Source organism: Rousettus aegyptiacus, unplaced genomic scaffold (assembly GCF_014176215.1).
Source record: "Rousettus aegyptiacus isolate mRouAeg1 unplaced genomic scaffold, mRouAeg1.p scaffold_m13_p_11, whole genome shotgun sequence".
Classification (NCBI taxonomy): Eukaryota; Metazoa; Chordata; class Mammalia; order Chiroptera; family Pteropodidae; genus Rousettus; species Rousettus aegyptiacus.
Window position 1 is genome coordinate 59,941,734 of NW_023416286.1, and position 24,688 is coordinate 59,966,421.

Consider the following 24,688-nt stretch of genomic DNA (forward strand, 5'->3'; position numbering starts at 1 on the left):
GAGAATCAATGTCTCTATCTAGTTATTCTTTGGAGAATGTGACTATTAAATATATATCTGTGAAATTATACTAGCCAACTGTCTGGGCACTTTGCAGCATTAAATTATAGTCTTCTATTTGATGAGTGGCATTGTGCAGTCAAAGCAGACATATTGTAAATCTAGTCAACATGTAATTCTAATAAAAGTGACTTTTATGCTACTTTTTGAACAGATGCCTTTTTGTGAGGAAAGAAGAAAAATGAATAAAGATTTTTCTCACTAGTTGATTTAGCCTATGAGCATTTTCAGTTTGCAAATCTAAACTTATTAAACTACAATTCAAATTTTATGTTAATACATTTTCAAATGAAGAAAGTAAATATGAACTTAATAAACATTTATCTTTATTATTGAGAAGCTAATAATATTCCAGAACTGATAATGAAAATTGGTTATGTGAAATTGCATTTCTTTTATAAACTGTGTGGACTTAGAGCTTTGGTTTGCTTAGCCACCAACTGTCTTTTGAGTAGATAGTCAAAATGTATTTTTAAGTTAAGCTGTATGAAATTGAAAACTCTTTAAAAATTTTTCAACTTTGTCAGATTACTGTAATTACAAACAACCTAATTTTCTCATATTATTTTTTGTTATAGCATATGCCTGAAAAATTAGCAAATTAAATTTTAGTGTGGGTAGCAATATTAAATTCTTATCTGCATATCTGAAACTAATTCTTACATCATTTTATTTAGAAATAGAACAATCCAGGAATAGTCACTCTGGTCATATACTTATTTTTAAGGCTGGAGAAGAAGTTTAGGGAGGAAAGAAGAGGCTAAAATGTCTAATAATGCTATTAAAGTTCTTCTTTCCTCCAATTTCTACCTTTTCCTCTATCATGTTTAGGATTGCAAAACTGCCCCCATGCAAACCTGAATTAAGCAAAGAAAGACATATAACTTCTTCAAGGGAATTTGCTGAGCACTAGGATAAACTGGTTTCTTCACCTAAGAAAGAATATGCCATATTATAATGATCGTAGGACAACTGATAAGACTGTCTGGAGGCTAGAAAGAACCTTAGACATATTCAAAAATATTACGTATAGTCATTCAACTTGCTTACTTCTGAAAAAATGTGATGATTTCTCTTTCTTGATAGGGTAATCTCTGTAAGTACATTTTATATTTGCCCTTTATAAGAAAAGGGAAGTGAGATACCATAATTCTGATCATAAATACTTCAGACAACTCAATTTTAGACATTTGGTACCCCTCTTATAAGAAGAGAAGTTAATTTGTGACATTCGGTATATTTTAATCATTGAGAAACGAGAAAATCAGGTTATTCAAGCCATTGAGGTTTTTTTGTTTGTTTGTTTTTGTTTTTGCCTCCTTTGCCTCTACTTCCCAGTATTTGCGTTTGGCAACATTCTGGTCATCCTATGTCTAGACAACTAGCAAATGTATAGCATTTACTGTTTCAGCAAATCTTGTATAGTTCCCAAAAGCCATACAGTTTTGTTTGAACTTGATTGTATTAGATCCTCTGTTAATTAACTTACGGGAGTGAAGGGAAAAGTTACCATGATATAACAGAAAAAAATGGGATATTTTTTCATTACTAAAGAATGATTAAAACAGTAGAGTCATGACAAAGTTTTTAGAAAGTAAAGTAGTCATCCATATTCTAATTCCTCAATAGTCTGTCTAGAGAGAATATAAATGTCTCCCAAATAATTTTCATACTACCCTAATGCCCTAATACAGTTATACCGAATTGAAAAGAAGATAACTAAATAATTTTAAACATGACTAAATATCTTCTCTGTTATTGATTTATTTATTTATTTTTAATGTATTTGAACAGAAGCCAACCTCACAGAAAATGTACTTATCTGGCTATGGTGTGGAGCTAGTGATTAAAAGTACAGAATACAAAGCATTAGATGATACCCAAGTTAAAAGTAAGTTATTTTTCTTTACTTGAGTACAATGAAACTTTGTAAGTTTACATTTATTTTTTTGAAAATTTCATGACTATAATTCTGCTTATGTTAATCTGAGACCAGAGGTGGAGTAGAAATGTTTCTCCTTAGTTTGGAATTTAATTTTAAACTGAAATAAATATATTTAATATTATTGTGTTTGCAAAAACTTCTTTAAAAATTAGAAATAACATATTTTGCTTATACCTAATGGCTTATCAACAATTTTTGGCAACATATTTAAAAATCATAGTATAAGGTATATTGAGACAATAGATCAAGCTGCTCTTGGCCCAGGAGCTCAGACTGACCCTTGATGTCCCTAGTCACCAGCCTGGGATGGTAGTGGGGATGTCCAAGGGATCAAAGGGGATCAAGATCTCAGTAAATCTGAAACTCATTGATAGCACACTGCCTTAGGATGTTTTGTTTGAAGTATTTATTTATATTCAAGCTAGGATAACGGTTTTTTTTTTTTTTTTTTGAAGTGAGGTGGGAGATGCTTATGAATAGTTTGTTTAGATAAAGTAGATTGGTTAGTTATGATCTACAAACCAATTTGCCTATAGTTCTGTGTACTAAATGCATGTGGTAGGCGAAGGACTTGGGAGACCTCAAAGAAACTAAAAAAGTTTCAGATACTTATGGAAATCTTGTTTTACCTGGATCATTGGAAATTTATTTCTACCTGATTCTTGGTTGAGTTTTAAATTCATCATTTTCTATGGTCTCCAATGTAGCTTCTGCTTCAACTTTGTTTTTCTATTCAGAATCTGGTCCTGGAAGCCCCGCCCTGATCATATCTGGCTGCTTCTGCTGAATGTGCTTAAAATTAAGATCTATATTACTATGATTTAAATCCTGTCATTTAAAAAGTTACTGGAAAAGTATAGTAGAAATAATAATATTCAGATTTAATGTGTTTCTGTGTAGCTTATATATAGTTTAAAATGCTTTATAATTTAGATTCTTATTTAATAGTTGTGTAGTAACATGCATTTTTTAGCTATCCTTAGACTTGTAGAATTTTCTCTAAAAAGTCAGATGACCACATGTATTATCTATATTACAAATTGCATACTAAATTCTGTCGTCACCCTTTTACATACCTTTGGAGTATATCTTCTCTCTACTCCTTTAGTTCAGTTCTCTTTTTTTCCCTCTGTGTACGTGTATCAGGTTTCTAACTGGCCTTCTCTCTCATCTTTGGTCTGCAGTACGTTCAGTCTCCCACACCCCCAAAATACCTTAATGAGTCTAATCTCCACAGTGCTTTCAGTTTGAATTTCTTATGATGAAAATCTAACTTTGTGACTCCACTGGTTAAAATCCCTTAGCAGCTCCCTGTAACCTCCCCCTAACTTCAAGCATCATAGCATAGCAAAGAAAGCTGTTTACATCTAGCTTCTTTCTGCCTTATCACTCTCCCTCAGCCTTTTCTCATTTGTACTCTCTAGTCCTGCAACAGTAAACTACTATACAGAATAATTTTCTGTTCCCTGGGTACTTCCCATGTTTGTCCACATGCCAAGCCTTTATGACCCCTATAAAGCACTTTCATCCCTTGGCATGTACTGTTCTTTCTGCCTGAAACCTTCCTCCTTCCTCACATCTCTTTGATCTTATCTACAGCTTAGTCATCTTTTAAGACATGTCAGTCAATATTTCTCAGATGGCTGCGTGTGTTCCTACGTTTTCAGAGGATAGTTTTCCCTCTTCTATATCCCACACATTCTGTGCTTTCTTTCAAAAACGTTTTACACTCTCTATTAAAACTGTCTTTGTCTCTGCTTTTCCACCAAGCAGAGATTGTCTTTTGTCTGTCTTCCTGGTGTCTCTCCCAGTAGGCACCAGGCATCATAGTAGGTAGTCAATAAATGTTTGCTTGATGAATGAATGAAAGAGGAAAAGAAAGATTAGATCAAAGCACTCAGAGTTTTTAGTTGTAGTCCTTGAGATCCAGACCTTCAGAAGAGTAAGAAGGGAGAAGTGTACTTGATGAGTTCTGAAACACTCTGATACCGAGCAACCCATGCTGTAAAAAAAAAAAAAAAACCCTATAATCCCAGATACGCTTCAAATATACCACTCACCACGCTGCATATTGTAATTATTTGGTAAGTAAAGGAGAAGGGAGTGAGAAGGAAATGAATATAAAATATTACATCTTTATTCTTTGAGACTGAGTTTTGGTGTCTAAATATCTCTCGATTATCTTTAAAGGCATTGGAAATTTGCAAGAACTCCTATATTTGTTAGATTTGGGTCTCTTGCCTGGCTTAAGATCTAAACCGAGATTTGTTACAGCCCTTTTGTTTATTACTGTGGTTGTTAAATAAAACTTGCCTATGAAATACTCTAGAGAGCATTTATTAAGGTTAAATATTGAGTAATCAAGCCATTTATAAAGAGAGATCTCACTCAGGAATATAAGCCTGTGCACGTGCATGTATCATTAAGCTGATCCCCGAAGGAAGAGCAAGGTAAAACAAATGGGATTGAATTTCGTTTTTGAGTTCTTCTAATATTAGATTATATATTCCTTCCCAAGTCTGAAAATGTTATGTTTTTGTTTCCAAAATATAGCTGTGACTAATACTACAGTAGAAGGTGAGATTGAAACAAATGAAGTTCAAGGATTTCTCTTTGGGAAACTAAAGTAAGTCTGAAATGAAATGAACTTGTATTATTGTACTCTTACGTTTGTTTTTAAAGGAATTAATTCAGTATGCTGTGTTGGCATGTCTCACATTTTCAAAATATACATATGTTTGTTTTTATTTATAGAATTAACACAGTTAATGCAAAAAGCACAAAACTGAAAAATAATCACTAATTTGACAGTATGAGTATGATTAGAAAAATAGAAATTGAAAAATGATCAAAATGATCAGGCTAAAAACTAATACAAAACTTTATAGAATCTTTTATAGATCTAATGGGTTACAAAAGTCACGGTTAATATTGGATCTTTAGCATGAAGAAATCAATTTCTATGCCTCGAAAGAAGAGAAAATAGTTATTTCTCTAACTTTCTGTGCTACACATTACTATTTTAAAAACCTTTAACCAGTCTCAATTTCATATCCACATGAAAGTTACTTTTCAAAAATTAAAGTTGTGACCCCTTTCTTTTTCCTGCATCACTGGTTGAAGACAAGGAATAGGATGGTGAGTGCTCTTTGAATACTCATGAATGGGGACTGCTATAGTTTTTATCTGTGCTTTATTTACAAGAAGGGAAAGTTTGTGACTCCAGTATAAAAGTAAAATTAAAAGAAAAAGATTGTTTTTATTAATATGTTTATTTCTTGGTTAGTATTCTAAGTATTTATAAAGGAAACTTAGAACTCTTCTGATGGGTAGATAACTATAGAGGGAGAACATTTTTGGAGACTGTGCTAATTTATACAGATGACTGACGTATATTGGCCAAGTGGTATACTAGTGGCCTTAAAAGGTTCATGCATTTTTATATGATGGATTTATTCTAAGTAAGGTGTTTATTGAGTAGATAACAATACATTTTTATTTCATTTCTCAACATCTTGGAATCCTCGATTCTTTTTTAAACATAATGTTTTATGGGAATAAATTGTGCATCCTCTAAAAAGCCTTTGGAATTAGTTTTTTAAAAGGGGAAGTACTCCAAGTCAGTTCTTACACAAATTGATTTAGGCAAAATAAGCCTTTGCTGTAAGATTTTGTATGAATAATGTATTTTTGCCTGAATTACATAAGTTTTAGCAGTAAAAATTAAGATTATTATTAAATATGGAAAATAATGTAACAGCTCTTAAAAACTTAATATATTTCTGTTACAAAATTTTAATAAATGAGGGGTTAATAAAATTCATAGTGAACTTCTCAGAAGGACGTTCTCTTGCTTTTTCACTGAGAAATCAGTTTGTTTCACTTTGGAAATGTGGTCCCTCATTGCAATCAGATTGCGAGATTTTCACACTGTAGTATATTTATTTATAAAATTAATGCTCTTCTGCTGTATATGTGTTCTATATGTTTTTGATTTCACTTTTTAAAATCTTCATATGTCTTTACTGCTGAAAATATGTTTTATAAGTTGCGATGATAGCTAAAGTTTTTTTTAAAGAATTCTATTCTGAAATGGAACTATGTCTTGAGTTCATGAAAGATAGAAGAAAGATTATACTTTAGATTATATGTATAGTAAAATGTCATTGTACTGCATTATTTGGCACTCCCTTAAAGGATACTTAAATGTGTTTAACGTTAGGCAAAATTATCTTAAGGTTTTATGTTTCAAGTATGGAACTCTTCAGAAATAGACTAAACTCTAAGATTGTATAAGAAGCATTAATGTCTTTCCTTATAAAATAGTTTTCATTTTAAATTATAAAAGCAATACTTGCAATTTGTGAAATGTTAAAATAAAAAGTATATAACATAAAAACTAATAATTCTGCCCTCACCCTTGGATCTCTTGTATGTAATGTTAAAATGTTAACAAATGAGAATACATGCCTTCAGGTTTTGTTTCATTTTGTTTTATATATTGAATAAAGTAGACATATAAATATAATCTCCCTCATTACTTTTATTTTCTGTGGATATATAGTTGCATCATGATTTATTATTTTTTTAAATTATTTTTTTATGGCAACGGTTAACTAAGTCTAATAAGTTTCAGCTGTACACTTTAACAGTAAGGCGCATAGACACACACACACACACACATATATATATTATATGTGTGTGTATATATGTGTGTGTGTGTTTATATATTTACACTGTGTTCATCTCCCATGGTTAGATTTCTTTCTGTCACCACATACACACTTTTAGCCTGTCTGCCTCCCCCTTCGCCGATCCCCTACCCTCTGGTAACCTCTAGTCTGTAGTCCATGTGTCTCTGTTTGTTTTGTTCATTAGTTGCTTTTAGGTTCATAGCCTACATATAAATGATATCATGTGATTTTCAACATTTTCTGTCTGGCTTATTTCACTTAGCAAGATTAGCTTGAGGTCCACCCATGTTGTCACAAATGGCAGTATTTCATCTCTTCTTATGGCTGAGTAATATTCCATTGTATTTATGTACCACAGCTACTTTATCCAGTCATCTATCATAGGACACTTCAGTTGCTTTCATGTCCTGGTCACTGTGAATAATGCTGCTATGAACATCAGTGTGAAAATATCTTTTCGGATATGGGTTTTCAAGTCTTTGGGGTAAATACTCAGTAGAGGGATTGCTGGATCATATGGTAGATCAATTCTTAGTTTTTTGAGGAACCTTCCTACTGTTCTCAATAGTGGCTGTACCAATTTTCAGGCCTATCAGTAGTGTAGGAGCGTTCCTTTTTCTCTTCATCCTCTCCAACATTAGTTATTACTTCCCCTGTTGATAATAGCTATTCTAACAGGTGTGAGATGGTATCTCATTATGGTTGTGATTTGTATTCCCCTAATAGCTAGTGATGTTAAACATCTTTTCAAATATTTGTTGGCCATTTTAAATTATAAAAGCAATACTTGCAATTTATGTCCAACAAATATTGGACATTGGAGAAGTATCTGTTCAGATCCTCTGACCATTTTTTGAATGAATCATGTGTTTTTTTGTTGTTACTGAGTTGTACGAGTTCTTTGTATGTTTTGGACATTAGGCCTTTATCAGAGGTATTGCTTGCAAATCTATTTTCCCATTTGGATGGTTGTCTCTTTACCTTATTGACGATTTCTTTTGCTGAGCAGAAGCTTTTCTGTGGTATTCCTGCCCCCATCTTTGCCCAATCTGGTCCTCTTTAGCCTTCCCTTTTCAATAAATACCACTATTGTCCATCCAGCTAGGCAAACCATGAATCTAGCTGTTGTTCTTATTATCTCCTTTTCCCTCACATTCTGTATCTAACCTCTCAAAAAGGTCTTTGATTTTTGGCCAATACCATGCCGTTTTGATTACTGTCGCTTTGTAGTATAATTTGAAGTCATGTAGAATGATTCCTCCACCCTTGTTCCTTTTCTCAGGATGGTTTTGATAATTCGAAGTCTTTTGTGCTTCCATACAAATCTGATGAATGTTTGTTCTGTTTCTTTACCAAAAAAAAAAAAAAAAAAAAAAAAAACCAATGGGATTTTGATGGGGATTGCATTAAATCTGTATAATGCTTTAGGTAATCTGGTCATTTTAACTATGTTGATGCTTCCAATCCAAGAACACGGAATATCTTTCTGTATCTTTCTGTCTTCTTCAATTTCTTTTAATAGGCTCTTTAGTTTTCATTATGATTTATTATCTTAATGACGAACAATTAGTTTGTATCTAATTTTTTGGAAGACTTAATTTAAAAAAATATAATGATTTGTAGTAGGCTATGATAATTAACATTACTTAATGTTTTAATGCAGAGAAAGGTATTCAGACCTTAGAGATAATCTGACAGCATTCCAAAAATACCTGATTGAGAGTAACAAAGAAATGATGCCTTTGAAAGTCTGGGAACTACAAGGTATAGTATTTTGGTCTACTTTAACACAGATAACATTTTTGGTAATTGATCTCTCATTTTGTTGAATAAAGTTGTATATAATATGTAAATTTTTATAGACAATAATAATTATGTCATAAATAATATAAATTATTACATTACTTGTGGAAATAAATATTAAAAGATATTCATCAAGCAAACCATATTTTTGTATGACTTAAAATTAAAGTATAGTTTTTGATATTATGTTATTATTTTAAAAGTATACACTGATTTTATCTTACAGGTTCTTCTGAAGTGTTAAATCACATTTCAGGGAATCTCTAAAACTGATTAAAAACCCTAACATATAGAAATCAGAAGTAAATCTTAATTTTGTTCTACTTAAGAATTTGATCATAATAGACCATTGCATGTTTCACTGCTAGCTCAGAGCAGCTTCTGTACTGGCATCCTATAAGCAGATACTTTGTGACAAAATTTTAGTTTGGATTGAACTATAGATCCTTTTCAGTTTATAATTTTTTTATTATTTATAATTTTTAATGGGTCATGGGAACATGTTTTTCTGTGTAATGCATAATATTTATCACATATTAACTATTTAAATATATCAGCTTATTGAGAGATAACTGACATGCTATACAATTCACCCATTTAAAGTATGCCATTCAGTGGTTTTAGTGGTTTTCGGAGTTGTTTTGACTGTCACAGTAGTAAATTTTAGAGTATGTTCATCACCCCAAAAAAGATAATGCGCCCATTAACTGTCACTCCTCATTTCTCCCCAACCGCTCCAGCTGTAGGCAAACACCAGTCTACTTTCTTCTTCAAAGTGTTTTCCAAGAGACCCGTAATTTAGAAAAATATAAGCAATAGGGTACTTTTGAAGGCTTCTAAGCGAAGAACATGCATAGTCAGCTTTGTTTTAATTAACCTTCCTAGTGTTTGTGTAAAATAGATTTGAATGGACTCAGAGCGGGAAATCTAATTAAGATATGGAAGTAATGTAATGAGAGGTCGAACTATGACTATGGTAGAGGCATAGAAAGGAAGGCTGGACTTGGCAAATATGTAGGACATAAAAGGAGTCAAAGATGGCTTTAAGATTTCTAACTCTGAGCCTCAGCAGAGAGAATATAAAACGTGTAAGTAGCTTTTGGGGTTGAATATGTGGCTCAGAAATAAGGAGACGATATTAAAAAGTTTGACTTAAAGTGATTGTGACATTCCAGATGACAGGGGCCAGTAGTGGGGTAAATATAAAGTTGATAATCGTAGCGTAGTTTTTAAAAAGAAAGGGCGTGCTAACAAAGTGTAGGGTGCCCAAATAATCAATGCGTGAGGGATGATGCTGTGGTGCTCATCCATGTGTGAACAGTAGAGCCCGTGAAGAATACATAGTGGAATGGCGAGAAATGGAAGAATACATCATAGATTGCTAAAGTAAATGGATTTTCAAGACAGAGAAAATGATCAATACCTTTTCCTTTCTTTATTGTTTTATCAAATATTTGCTAAATGTCTACTAAGTGTCTTTATGTCTTACATCATGGTTTTATAATATTTGGCTGAGACCTACAGTAGGAAATATATTTTACATCAAGACTCAGTGTATGAATACATAAGTAGGCTAAAAACTAAAAAGAGCTTCAGCGTACAGTGTGTATGCTTACTACATTTTACTGTGACAAAACTTTATTTTATTCTACCCTATTAGGAAAAAACCCCATTAGTTATTAATCTGAAGTCATTAATCTGACTTCAGATTAATAACTAATGGGTTCCAGCTGACATTATGAAAAACATTAAATTCTGAAAATGACATGTTAGAATAGACACCATATTTCTTCAAAGGATCTTAGATAAACATAAACCATTTTAAAAACCAATATAAAAATGACCATTTTAAGTACTTCAAAGTAAAGGTACATAGATTAAGAAGAGTATTGGCCAGGAAGATCTCAGCTGGTGGAGTAGGGGGAGGGAAGGAGGAATAGAAAGGGAGTGGTCCTATAGAAGCAGTGGTTGAATTGAGATTTCAGGAGGGTTTGAAATAAATTCTAGGGTGGGTTATTTGGAGAGAATACCAAAGACCTTTTTGAGAGGTTAGATACAGAGCATGAGGGAAAAGGAGATATTAAGACCAACAGCTAGATCATGGTTTGCCTAGCTGGATGGACAATAGTGGTATTTGTTGAAAAGGGAAGGCTAAAGAGGACCAGATTTGAGCAAAGATGGGGGCAGGAATATCACAGATTTATTAAACATACTGCTTTTAAAGTATCCAAGTGGTAAAATCGAAAAGGCAGTTAAATAGGGGGATCTAGATTTCAGAGGCAAAGTGTAGAACTTAAATACAATTTATGAGTCAGCTAGGTATGGAACAGTTTAGAAAAAAGCAAAAAATGTTAATAGAATCTGATAATTTATCCTTTATTTGCCATCTATCTGATTTCATGTGAATTTTCAGGAGCTTTCAAATAAATTACATGCAAAAAATTGGTCACATGAGGAAGAACTACATTCATGTTATAAAAAGTTTTAAAAGACCAATTATGGTATCAAACCTGGGTAAAGGTAATTGTGCATAACCGTGATACTGATGGTAATTGACAGTGATAAAACTGTTAGCCAGCTCTATATTTGTGTTTGGCACAGTAATAGGCTCTTTATATCCATTATAATAATTTTTTAAAAACTCATAAGATAGAGATCCCATTCTTCCAGGTTAGGAAACTAAGAAATGGACACACAGAATTATTAGTCCAAAGTTATAAAACTGATAAAACACAAATCAAGGCTACCTAAAATAAGCATGTCTGCCTCATTTTAAATTCTTTCTTTACTTTTATAGTGTACTGTTTTTGAGTATAACGTTGTGTAGCCAAATGCCGTTAGACAACATCTTTGATCACATACTTTCCTCAAAAGAAATACTCTTTTAAAAGCTGTTATACTGTATCAGTCATATAAGTAATAGCTCAAGTTTTCTCACTAAAACATATATTTCTAAATATATACACACCAGTTAAAAATTGTTGCTTAAAAATGCCTAAGAATGGCAATGGATTAATAAGAAACATAAAAGACCTTATTTGTTCATTCACTTACTCATCAGTATTTGTTAAACATCTACTTACGTAATCAGGTACTCGTGTGTGTGTGTGTGTGTGTGTGTGTGTGTGTGTGTGTGTGTGAGTGTGTGAGAGAGTGTGTGTGAACATTCAAGTTTTACCCTGCTTCTAAGATATTGAAGACTGACTACAGTAAGCCACACATATTTTTCTTTCCATAGAGCTGTATTTCAGCTAAAATAATGCTAAGCTTAGGACTTTATTTTTATTGTACTATAAAGGTGGAACAGTACTGAAAGAGAAAGTTAATGTTTCATATTTACTGAGTTAAACACATTTAGTCTTTAAAGTTCTTTTCAGAATTGGCTTTTCAAACTCTTTTCCTTCCTCATGTTATTTTTTTCCCAAAGCTTTTTCTTGCCTGTTTCCTTTAGCATAAATATAGAATAGCTTTGTGTCAGCATTTCTTTTTAAATATCTCTTTTTTAGGTTATAATTTATTTTGTGGAAGACAAATGTTATTAAATGATAATTATTTACAAAAGTGTAAAACTTAATTGATAATAAGTATTGCTTTTTGTTTAAAACAAAAAATACTAAATACGAGTGTTAATATGTCTATATATATATGGAAAGAAGGATTGAGTAAATTATTTAAATTACATGGAAATGTCTATAAAAGTCTGCTAGGTTATGCTAGATTCCTTAATGATATTTTTTCCTTCTAGATCTTAGTTTTCAAGCAGCTTCTCAAATAATGTCCACTCCAGTTTATGATGCCATAAAATTAATGAAAGACATTTCACAGAACTTCCCCATAAAAGCCAGGTATAGTAAAGTTTATTGATTTGATTGTAACCAGAACTCTTTCTATTAAATAAATGTTATGAAAATAACTGATTTTATTTAATGACGTCAATTCTAGTATATAGTATTTGTGAAATCAAGGCCATTCTTCATTAAATAGGTTGTTTTTTATTAGGGCACAATATTGGCTTGTACATGCTTGTGTATACATACTACAGAATTGAACTCTTGAATTAGAGGCAAATGGAAAGAAAAAAAATAACTTATTTAAAATATATATTTAAGTATAAACAGTGAGACATAATAATCCAAGGAAAAACTTGTTTATGCAAAAGTAAAAATGAAATTTTTTTTTGTCCCCTGTGGGAGATGATGTAAAGTATTATTCTAAATAGATCTGTGCCCAAAGGATGGCCAAATCATCATCATGTTCTTTCAGATTCTAAATAATTAATAATGTCTTAATTATATGGAATATTTTGTGGAATATTTTTTTTGCCAATAGGATACCTAATTGAACTACTTTCAGAAATATCAATGTTACATTTAATACATCTCCCAGTTCAACAGATAATACATTCGCATATCTTAAAGTAGCCAATACATGCAGTTCAGGTAAGCATGTATTTAAGGATTGACAAAATAATAAGACTTTGATGCATTTGTATTTGGGTTAGTAATGACAAAATATAAAATTATTTGCAATCAGTGACATATAAGTTAGCTATATCAAAGGCTATTAACAATAGTGTTTTATCAAGAGGATTTGAAGAGCATCTTTGTGCTCTCAGCATTCCTTATTAAGCAGTGGATGATTGTTAAGCCTCTTTTGTACATTTATCCGTAGTACAACTTACTGAATGTTAAATCTAGATATTCTTTACCTTTATAAAATAAATTGTTCATAGCTGGCCACAAGATACCAAGAACTTTTTCATGGTACCCTGAAAATAGGTTTGTCACCTTGTTTACAGATTAAGAATGAATTTATTGATGTGACTTAGTCAATTTTAAAGAGTTGAGAGTTTGAGAAGTCAGTATATATATTCTAAAACATGAAATATGTGTGTATAAATATTATGTTTAGCCACACTGCTGTTAATTTAACAGTAGCTTTTGAAATTACTAGGTCAAATACAAATAAAGTAAAAAAACTCGAGTTCTAAGAAGATAGTTTTTTTTCTCTCTGACAGTCATTACAACTATTCAGGGCTTCTGTTGCTAACCTCTAATCTTAATTTGTGGTTGTTTATTAAAAAAAATTGCCAACTATGTATATGCTGCTTAATGGCTAAGTTACAGACAAGCATATGTACTCTAAAACCACTCGCTAGACAGTAAACGTTTGTTGGAATGAAATAGTTGCTAAATGAATGAAAAATTTTAAGTTGTAATTTTTCTCAAATGCTGTCAAATTTTTGGAGATAATAACACTTATTGTGAGTTATTTTAAGATACACCTCTCTGAGATTCACTTAAAGCAGAAGTTTGCATTAATTATTTTTTAATTTTTAAATCATTTTCTTTTATGGATAAAATTGATGGATATGTAATTAATTAAGCATTCTTAGGAATTATCAAGTAAAATAATACACTTATTTTTAAAATTTCTTCTCTCTTTAAATTATAGGGAAGTTATAAGCTCTTCAAGAGTAAATATGTGAAGTCAGTATTATCAGTGTTTTAGAACTTATGTACTCTAATAAAGATTCCAGGTTAACTCAAATTCTTCATGTACAGATATTCTGAAACTTACCTGTTTGCATTGAGACATATGACATCGGTAATTCCATACACAATTTCTCTGAATGGGAAAAACAACACAAAATAGCATTTCAAGCAGTAATTTTGAAAAATAAGTATCTAGTAGTAAGCAAGGTCTGGCAGTACTTAATGAATACAGTTAGCGCACAGGAATTTTCGACAGTCTTTATTCCACCTGAATCAAATACCTTTGTCAAATGAAAGCCATAGTGCCACTTGTGAAATATAGTAAGGTCATGATGCCTTTAGAGTTTTTAGTGTCTTACAAAAAGTATTGTATTACAATGAATTCTAGATTAGCCCTAAACATTTAAGGAAGAAGGAATTATATCAATATTTACTTTCCCAGATCACTGACTAGAATTGCTGTAAATCAACATCTGAGGAAGGAAATACAGGAAAATCAAAAGGTTTGTTTGGAATTCCTTTTTTAAAAAATTTACTACACTAATATTACTGTTTCAGACTTTGGATACTCAGTTTTCATACAGAATATAAAATGTTAATTTCTTTTTTTCATTATTTAAACAGTGCATGTTTTTCCATTTTTGTATTGCCTACTTTAGATAGCATACAGTCTGTGATTCTAGCCAATCTTACTAAACTACCATTCAATTGTGTCCTACATGCTATAGGATTCCAGTAATGTTCCACTGGTCTAAACTTAACTTGGTCCTCCTAAGTTTTTAAGCAAAACTAATTATTAGAAACAATAATTAACTCATAGCCTTTATTCTTACCTATGAAGAAGTAGATGCATAGTTTATTGGGCATGGGTGCTACAAATCGTAACATATCATCCCTACGTGGGATGTTCTTTGTGACCACCTAACAAATTCTTGTTTTTCCTTCAAGATTCAGTTGTGGCATACTGCTTTCTGTAATTTTTATGATTGCTCTTGCCATTCTTTGAGCAGAATGGATTGTTTTTTTATACAAGAATTATTTATTTGCCTGAATAATGCCACAATATTCCCTCTTTAACCTCATAAAATCTCCCAACCTCTGGATCCAAAATCACCACATAGAACAAACAAAGCTCTGCTGTCCAAGAAAACCCACTTTGGATGTTAAATGAGTAAAAAGTAAATTGGATTCTGTGAAGCCACTGATACTCTGATATTCCTTTTTCTTTCTTTTACTTTCCCACCTCTTTTCGAATTGCTGGTGGCATTATTCAGACAAATACATACAGGAACTGTTGCATAAGAAAACAGTCATTCAGCAACTATGACTGTGCTGAAGTTGTATAAGTGAATTTAGGTTTGGTTTTATTCAGGAGACAACTATTTTAACTCCAAAGTATAGCTAATTTCTCTCAAATTAATAATTCTTGTTATTTTGCTCAGAGTTCAGCCAGAATCTACTTTCGGTGATTTGAAAATAAATATCAATCCAATGTGTGTGTCTTGTTTACTGTAAGAGCTGTTAAATTATGTTCCATGACATTTCTTGTTTGTTTAGAGGAGAAAATGGGGATATGACCAGGTAGTCTGATAACTTTTTTTTTTTTTTTTTTTGCTTCAGTAGTGTGAAACATTGTTTTATTACATAGTTTCATTTAAAAACCAGATGAGATATTTAAATACAGAATTTAAAGGATCACAAATAAAAGTTCACACTTTTTCTAATTATGTCAAATTACTTAGAATGTAGGAAAATTTTACAGATTCTAGAGAAATTCCCTAGATTAGAATAACCTCCAGTTCCTCTGTAAAACATTTTTTTTCACATCCTGAAAAAAAAATACTTCCTACATTAAGATTTATATCTGATTTGACTTCAAATTTTAAATTCAGAATGCATATAGTTTGGACTTAGGGATCTCCAGATGTATTTATAAACCAATTCACCATTATAAAGCTCAAGCCTTCTTCTGGGATCCAATCAATTGGAAAGTTTTAGCTTTAGGTAATGTCCTAACTCCATGGATTGTTAAAGGGATACATTGCAGTAATGATGTTCCCTCTTTGAGTAAAGTCATATTTTTCCATGGGGATTTGTATATGTTTCTGCTCAAAGGCTAAGAGTACTCCCAATTTATTTCACATTAAATAAAAAGTCTGTCTATATGTTTTGGACCTTAAAATTAGTGTGAAATCTAGCTTCAAAGCCACAGGAAGGTAAACCAGAGGCAGTGAATTCTTATGGAAGACTTGTTCTTCCTCCACTAAGAACCAAAGTGAGATCAAGTTTCTGTACTGTTTCTGCAGGGCATTTTGTTTCTTAGGTCACCATTTCTCTGTCACTGTAGCACTTTGTGTGCATACAGCTGTCTAATCCTGTTCTCTGCTTGGGTGAGCCCAAGGCTTTGCTTCTTGTATTTTTCAGATCGGTCCTTAAAAACTAAAGCTTTAGTCTACCTAAAATTGTTTATATCCTTGGAATCATATTTCTACTACTACTCTGCCCTTAGATGAAGTCTTTACTTTTAAAAGCTAAACCATTCATTTAGTGGCCGTTATTAATATTTTAATCTGGCATTTTTGATGTTTCCTTTTAGAAAGAGTTTTTGGGATTTCTGGTTTATCATATTACTCGAAACTGAGTTCTTACCCATTGATTTGAGAAAAGCCACCTGAAATCATACACTCAGGGTAATTTGCCAGGATTGAAGCCTCCCTGTCTGAAGGGAAGAAGAAAGGAGTTATCGGTTTCAGTCTCCAGTAAACTGACAGTATTTCAGCATTCAATTTCACTGAGTTCAATTTATTACGCTTTTGAAATCCTCGCTCTAGGTACCGTGCCTGGCATAAATATTCTTGAGGTAATTAGCAATTTAGTATAGATCTGTGTGCTTCATAGACTTTCTACTTACAGTTGAGTTGCCTAAAATGAAGTTTTAAGAGAGTTTAAGACAATATTTATGATGGCTCAGTGTAAGTTTTGGGCAAATAGACTGAATTCGCTGGCATCTGTAGGCTTTGAAGTTAGAATACAGATTTCTTAGAATAAATAACTATTTGATAGGAGCATAAGTAGCTGAAGACAAATCAATATTTTACCTATGAATATTCTCATGTTAGAGTTTAATCTCTTGCCAGTATTCTGCTTAAATCCAGTGGAAATATTTTTTTTATCCTGTTACAAATTTAGTTCTTCCTCTCTCTTCTCTGTTGGTAATTCATCTGTCATGATGAATGATAACCATACAGAAAAATTTACTAATGTCAGGCCTCCTCTGAATCTCTTCCAGTTGGTTGCCTCATCCACCTTTCCAGAATAATTTATGCAGATCTCTATTAGGTCACTTATGCAATCTAATTGAAATGCACTGTTTTAAAATTGTTTTTCTTCTCATAAACCAGTTTTCCTACCCTGATAATAATAATAATGATAAAAGCTTCATTTATGAGTCTTGTATATGTGACTAGACACAGGTATATATTACATTCAATCTTTATAACAAACCAGTGAGGTAGATACAGGTATTCAGTTTTACAGATGAGGAAACTGAAACTTATAGAAGCTAACTAAATTTGCCCAAATCTTACCACTAGTAAGCAGCAAGAGTAAGATTTAAGGTAGATTCGACTCCCTCACCATGATCTTAATAACTATGCTATACTGGCAAGAACGTTACCTTTTTTATTTTTGTTATTGCTTTAGTGCCTGGAGTTCTTCTTAGCATATAGCAGGCACTCGAGAAATAGTTACTGAATGGAAAGAAAAGACAGTGAACATTGAAACACTGCTTTAATGGAAAGCTTTATAAATTTAGAGTGATGTCCAAATTTTTACACATACCCCAAGGTTTTGAGTCTTGGGATATTGAAGAATAGGAATGTGCCAACTGTCAAATTCTACAGATGTGTGGGCATAAACACACATAAATGTAGGTAAGTAATCATAGCATTAGAACTTTAATATTACATATTACAAAATCAAAATGTTCAAGTATTTGTGTCTATATCATATCATAAGATTCCCATCACTAGATGGGATGGACAAACTGCTAACTATCTGTAGGTCATATCGGGCCTGCTACCTGTTTTTTTTTTTTTAAAGTTTTATTAGAGTGTAGTCATGCCCATTTGTTTATGTATTGCCTATTGTTGCTTTCATGCTGCAGGGGTAGAGTTGAGCAGTTGCAACAGAGATAATATGGCTGGCTAAGCCTAAAATATTTACTATCTCATGCTACAGAAAGTTTTCAGACTCCTGACATAGATTGCTATTGTTATATGACTTGGTTAACTATTATTCTCCTGTATTTCAAGGATCTTCAAAATAGATTTGAAATCCAGCCGGGTGATGCTTTCCTGTATATAAATGGACTTCGCATTGATATAGATGCTTATGATCCTTTTAGGTAAGTATCGAATTGCTGATACAAACTATGGTTTCCATAAAGGTAAATAGTGTCCTGACTTTAATATTTGTCAAAATGCATGTAATCACTTCTGACATTTTTAGTACAAAATAAATAGAATGGTTCTCAGAAAAAAATAGAACATGTAGGTAAAATCAGTGTGAAGAGGTTGAAGAAAATAGAAGAAAATGGAAGAAAATGATACAGGAAAGAGGAGAGGAAGGAAACTGTCATATTACCAAAGTTATATCCTGGATCTGGACAGAGGTCCTATGCAGCTAGTACTTAAGAATTATCTATTAGGGGGTAGGGGGAGGGAGTAATTCTTTTTTTACTTCCTATTTCCTGACTCTCATTGCATTTTGGGGCCATGGAGCATTGATACCACACCCCATGGACCATCATTTCTTCCTCTGATCCCGATAATAGTGGAAGGAGCCAAAGCCGCCAAGGTTAGGTCAGCATTGGTTCAGTCAAGGCTGTGCCAAGCCTAGCTCTTAGCTAAGACAGTAGGAGGCTGTGGCAGTGACCAAGGAGAAAGGTGGGTAAGACTGAGTAAATTTAAGAAGTTCCGAAAATGGTGTTACATGTATCCACCTTACACATCTTTGTCTCTAAGAAGTCACCTCAGCTACGCACTTATAAACTGGTACAAAGTGAATATTCCTCATTTTGATAGCAATCATGTTCCTGCTTGAGCAGTGTCATACAAATAACTACCAGAAAGAAAGAGTAACAAAGATGTCTTGCTATCTCTTACTTGTGTAATTTTTTCTATATCTTAGTGAAGTTATGTTGCTCAGAAATCTTTTGGGTGCTTGATAAATTTGTATTTTTAATGTAAGCAACATTCAAATTTAATATTATAAAATTAATTCAGTATTAAAATTCAATTTAGTAACTATTCAAGTGCCTAATATGTTATAGAAACTGCTCAGTATTTACAATATAGTGGTGAACAAAGCAAGTAAATCTTAACAAAGTGAAATTTATAGTCTAGTGGAATAACTGATATTAAATAATTACAGTGTGATAAGGTTTATCAAAGATAAAGTGCAATACTTTTGGAGTTTGTAACTCCAGAACTTTAAATTAGTTCTTGATAGAACATGGAGACAATGGATATCAGATTTCTCCAAAGAAGTAATATTTAAGCTAAGACTTAAATGATGAGTCAGGCAAAGTGAGGAGTGGAGGTTCTGCAAGCATGTCATGTTTGAGAAAATAAAATAGCATGGCCAGACTGTGGAGTGAGGAGGAGCTGGAGGAAGCCGAGGTCACTTAGGTAGCAAGGATTAGATTGTGGAACCAGGTTTCAGATTTTGGCCTTTTATCTCAAGGGCAGGAGAAGCCAGTGAAGGGTTTTGAGCAAATCTAAAGATAGTAACTATCTATTTAAAAGAGATACATGAACAATTATTTTAATTATTTAGAAATCCAGAAATATAAGGAGTCTTACTGATAAGTAAATTAGCATATTTAAGGAACCAGGGTTTTTGTGATCGATGTATAAAATTCATAATTTGGGAAGAGCAAGGAGGAAACTAATGCTTGTTGAGGGCAACCACGTGTCCATTAGTAAATTAATTTAATCCTAATACCCTGTAAAGTATTTATGACTGTTCTCTTTTGATAGATGGGGAAACAAAGACTCGGAGAGATCTCACACAAAGATAGTGAGACAGCTAGCAAATCTTATTCCCTTTTCAGTGTTCCACGTAACTCTATATAATTTCTCTATTAATAGTTTCCCTTAGAAACTAGTCTGAGATAACAAAGATGATAGTTACAAATGCTATAGGGAATATTTATATTACATAAAATATCTGATCAGTAAACATAAAAATTTTTAAATGGAAAGAACATTGGCAATGCAATCAAAAATTTTTATAAATGAAAAAATTTAGACTAAAGGGGTTAAGAATATCAAGAAGCCACAGATGAAGCAGTATTACAGCCCAGACTGCATCTTATTGTTAGATTGGTGATTTGTGATACATAATCTGTTGCTCTTTTTATCACACTCATCTTCTCATAGATTGTTTATTTTGGTAAAACGTTTAATTTGCAAAGAGTGGGCAGAACTATCTGGGGTACTGACATGCAGAGTTGAAGTTATACAGATCAACTTCAAACAGCTTCCTTAGGAGTTTAGATATTAGACCTCTACTTTTTAAATGTGGACTTCTATAGTCCTCACTGAAAACTGTGTTCTAAAATTAATGTATTGCTTTATTCTGATTCCATTTATTTCTGAAAGGGGAAGTGATTTCCATGACTGGATTTTTTAAATGAAGCACATAGGTTAAATAGTATAAAAATGAATTTTAACATTTGGTTTCAAAAATAATAAAATTTTTTCTTGCCTAGTAAATTTTTACCTTTTTAAACATTAATACACTTTGCCACAATCTGTAAAACCTGATCTTTCCAGGTTCAGGGAAACACTGCGTTTCTGTAACATTCATGTCCTCGCTCTGCTACGCCACTAGCTGACCTGGGCAAGGGACTTTACTTGTCTGAGCCTCAGTTGCAGCATTTGAGACCTCCTGTTGTGAAACTCAGAGGAGTTTTGTTTGAAAAGTACTTGGTGCTTACCTACCCACAGTGCGAGCTTGATAAATACTCATTAACGAATCAAATTGCCCAAACTTTTTGTCAATAGGGTTATTTATTGATGATGTTATTTTTGACAGTAATGGTTTCTATCATGTTTAAGAGCTAGCAAATTATGTATGAAATTAGAAAGTTCAATGTATATTCTATACAGATGTGAACTTTCATGCTTTAATGGGGCTTTCTCTGTACTAAATTTATATATTTTAGGTCATGTTTGAGCTTATTTTTGTAGTAGATTTATCAAAAGAGTGACCTGGTATGATTTTCCCTTCGTTTTTGGCTTGCTCAGGGAGTGAGCTTATTCTTGTTTTTTTGGAGAGGAATATAATAAATACACCTTGTTCCTTATCATTTTGTCTTTTAAATAGTAAGATTTTGTTAACCACTTAAAAAACAAAGAACCTTTAACATAACTTTAATCTAGATAACTAATTAGAAGAATTCCTTGTCTTATTTGTTACTTGGTTTAATTATATATTTTCCTGCTATTAATTAAAATACCAGTGAAACTTGTTTCTGATGCTTCAAGAAAGAAATGCTTTAAAGAAAAACTTTAAAGAATTTTTTTGAAAAATGTTGGCAAGTAAAACATTTTTTTTCTTTAAAGTATTTTGGATATGCTGAAACTAGAAGGAAAAATGATGAATGGCCTTCACAATCTTGGGATCAACGGAGAATATATGAGCAAATTTTTGAAATTAAATTCACATGTTTGGGACAATACCTATGTATTAGATATTAGGCATTCTTCAGTAATGGTAAGTGCTTGTGTAATTTCTTGTTTTAAAACCTTTAGTAGATTTAAAACAACATGAAACCAAATATTGGCTGGTTTTAAAATAAATTTAAGCATTTCGAAAGAGGTCGTAGCAGAAATCAGTGAGAAGAAAAAGTAAAAATATAGATGCATGCCTCTCACCCTTGTCTTCCTTTCCCTTCCTCGTATTCTTTGCATTTACTTACAAGAACACGTCACTCATTTAGAATCCTTTCCTGCTTTAAAGATTTAAAAAAAAAAAAAAAAGACACAACAAAATAACCACATGAACAATAGCAAAAACAAATACCAAATGTAACATTGCTACCTTAATATAATAAAAGTCTTGCCTACACAACTTTCAGTCCCCTCGTAACATTCTGGTCTGTGTTTTATGGCCCGAGTAAGGTTTTTGAAATCTGATAACATCACTCTCTCTCATTTAAAGCACGAAAGTTGTCCTTAGACTATGACATTTTCTTTTCACCACTATCCCTTATCACAATACTTGGGAAGCAAATTTTCCTCTTTCTAGCTAATCAACTTTCTTCAGATATCAGCTCCAGACAATATTTCCTGAGAGAAGCTTTCCTCAACTATCCAGATTAGATGATTTTTTTCATATACACGTTGAGTCAAAGAGTCCCCAAGAGTACCATCAAGTTTGGTGATTTGCTAAAAGGATTCGAAAGGTATAGAAATTGTTATACTCATGATTATGATTTATTAGAGCAAAAGAACACAAATAGCAGAAGGAGAAAGGGCATGGAGTGGAGTCCAGAGGAAACCAGGTGCAAACTTTCAAGAATCTGCTAGGGAAGTTTTGCAGGACATGTTTAATTTGATGTGTGGCAATACATGCGCAGTGCTACCTACTAGGGAAGCTAGCTTGAGCCTGGGAGTTGAGGGTTTTGAAAAGCGGTGTGTTATTTAGGCATATAATGGCTATGTGACTGATTTCAGTCACTGAAACTCCAGACCCTCTAAGGAAAAGTAGGTGTTCATCATGTGTTTTTTTGTACAAGTTTTATATAGACTGCTGTAGCATGTAGCAAGACCTAAAGCATGCAGAAAACTGGCAGAACATTCCAAGAGCTCAGTTCCCAGGAGCCAAACTAGAGAGCCTTTATCACATAAGCAGGCCCTTTTTGGGAATGTGGGATGTGTAAACAACCCAGGCATGCTGAATTAAACCAACCAACCTCCCTCCCTCCCTCCGTCCATCTCTTCATCAATCCCTCCCTCCCTTCTCCCCCGCCCACTCACACACACATATTTTATGTTACAGAACTACAATCTCTCTGTATACTTAACACAGTTTTAATTATTCATTTAGCCTATGATTTTTTAATGTACCTTCTCGACTGTATAAACTTCTTGGAGGTAGGGATTTTATCCATTTTTTTCTCTCACCAACATACCCTGGTTTTAGTAGGTATTCAATAAATGTAAATGTTCCTTGAATGAATAAGAAATATTTATCTCAAACTAACTTATGACATAATTTTTAAGAAGGAAGCTCTGGGAGCATTCTAATTACAACATAATCATAATGTTGATATCACCATTTTGATTAATATAAAAATATCGCTATTAAAAATGAGAAAATAAAAGTATTGAATTACATAAGATTATATAACTAAAACTTCCCAAGTAAAGCCATTGTAATTAATGAGACTTTAGTAAAATGGGTTTGAATTGACAGTAAACAGATCAAAAGGTTTTTTTCCAAAAAACATTTGGAAGACAATGATTTATGCATAATGTAAAAATTTAAATTCTTGATAATATATTAACTACTATGTAATAAAATAATCTTAATAATAAAAACTGCAACTTAACATAGGAGATATAAAAAGAAGGATAAAAAGACACATGGAAAATACTAATTGGCATAGCCTTTTTAAAAATTATGGCTCTGGTGCCCTTACAATGTTCATATACTTTGATCTAGTAATTTCATTAGAAACTATTAGAAAGAAATAGTAGGAAATGGAGAAAAATCTTTATACCCAAACGTGATTATCACTGCATATTTATAAAACAAAATAGAAATGAGTTATGTATATAACAGCAATGTTGTAAATTTTCCACTCTATTGAGTATTTTTCAGGCATTAAATTTATGTTTATGTTTTAATAATCAGGGACAATGACTGTGTTCTCATGTTAAATAAAAAATATAAACACATGACATGTGAAAAGATGGACACAGGATCAGAAGCAAATACATTAAAATGTTAATGGGGATGATATGGTTTAATAGGTAGTTTAGTTTTTCATGGTTTTTTTTTTTTTTTATATATAATTTCCAGGTTTTTAACACTGGGTATGTATTAGTTATATGGCCAGGAAAAAAAAATTTTGAGAGAAAAACATAACCTCTCAAAAGCTTGCTAATTGTTTAATATAAAAATCTAAGAGATTCGCTTTGAAGTATCAGTTATAATGGGTACTTTCGTCTTACCTGAACAGCCTTTCCTCTTATAAATATTGTTTACCATCTAAGAATCACAGAACCATAGCAGCACCATGAGCATCAAACCCCTCAGAATCAGGAAAAATCACATAAGTTATTAGTTATCATTCATATTTTTAGAATACTAAGTGACTTGTTAATGTTTATTGCAAATGTTTTTACTCCTCTTTAGGCCATGTTCTTTCATTGGCTAGATTGTACTTTTATTTGGCTGTCTTTGAGCTCAATAATGTGTTTTCTATAAATGTTTTATCAGAAACAGAAATGACCATGTTAATGATTTGAATACTTTGTGCTTTTTATTTTGAGCATTTATACTTTTTAGCATTTGGAGAAGAATGCTAGGAATGTGAGTCAGACTGAGGAAATGAGGGAAGTAATTGTCAAGGCTATTCTGGACATAAATAGTTCAGTAAAGAAACTTCACAGCTC

At 32.3% G+C, this 24,688-nt stretch overlaps 1 protein-coding gene across 3 annotated transcripts in view; it reads left to right on the forward strand.

Moving 5' to 3' along the window:
- UGGT2 (UDP-glucose glycoprotein glucosyltransferase 2) overlaps positions 1 to 24,688 on the forward strand; it is a 139,337-nt gene that overhangs the window by 24,406 nt on the left and 90,243 nt on the right. For all 3 annotated transcript variants that reach the window (XM_036228871.1, XM_016158624.2, XM_016158623.2), the window contains exons 6-12: positions 1,855 to 1,951; positions 4,559 to 4,631; positions 8,363 to 8,463; positions 12,248 to 12,347; positions 14,440 to 14,500; positions 18,311 to 18,402; positions 21,629 to 21,779. In XM_036228871.1, coding sequence (XP_036084764.1) covers positions 1,855 to 1,951; positions 4,559 to 4,631; positions 8,363 to 8,463; positions 12,248 to 12,347; positions 14,440 to 14,500; positions 18,311 to 18,402; positions 21,629 to 21,779 — 675 coding nt within the window. The remainder of the gene's footprint in view (positions 1 to 1,854; positions 1,952 to 4,558; positions 4,632 to 8,362; positions 8,464 to 12,247; positions 12,348 to 14,439; positions 14,501 to 18,310; positions 18,403 to 21,628; positions 21,780 to 24,688) is intronic.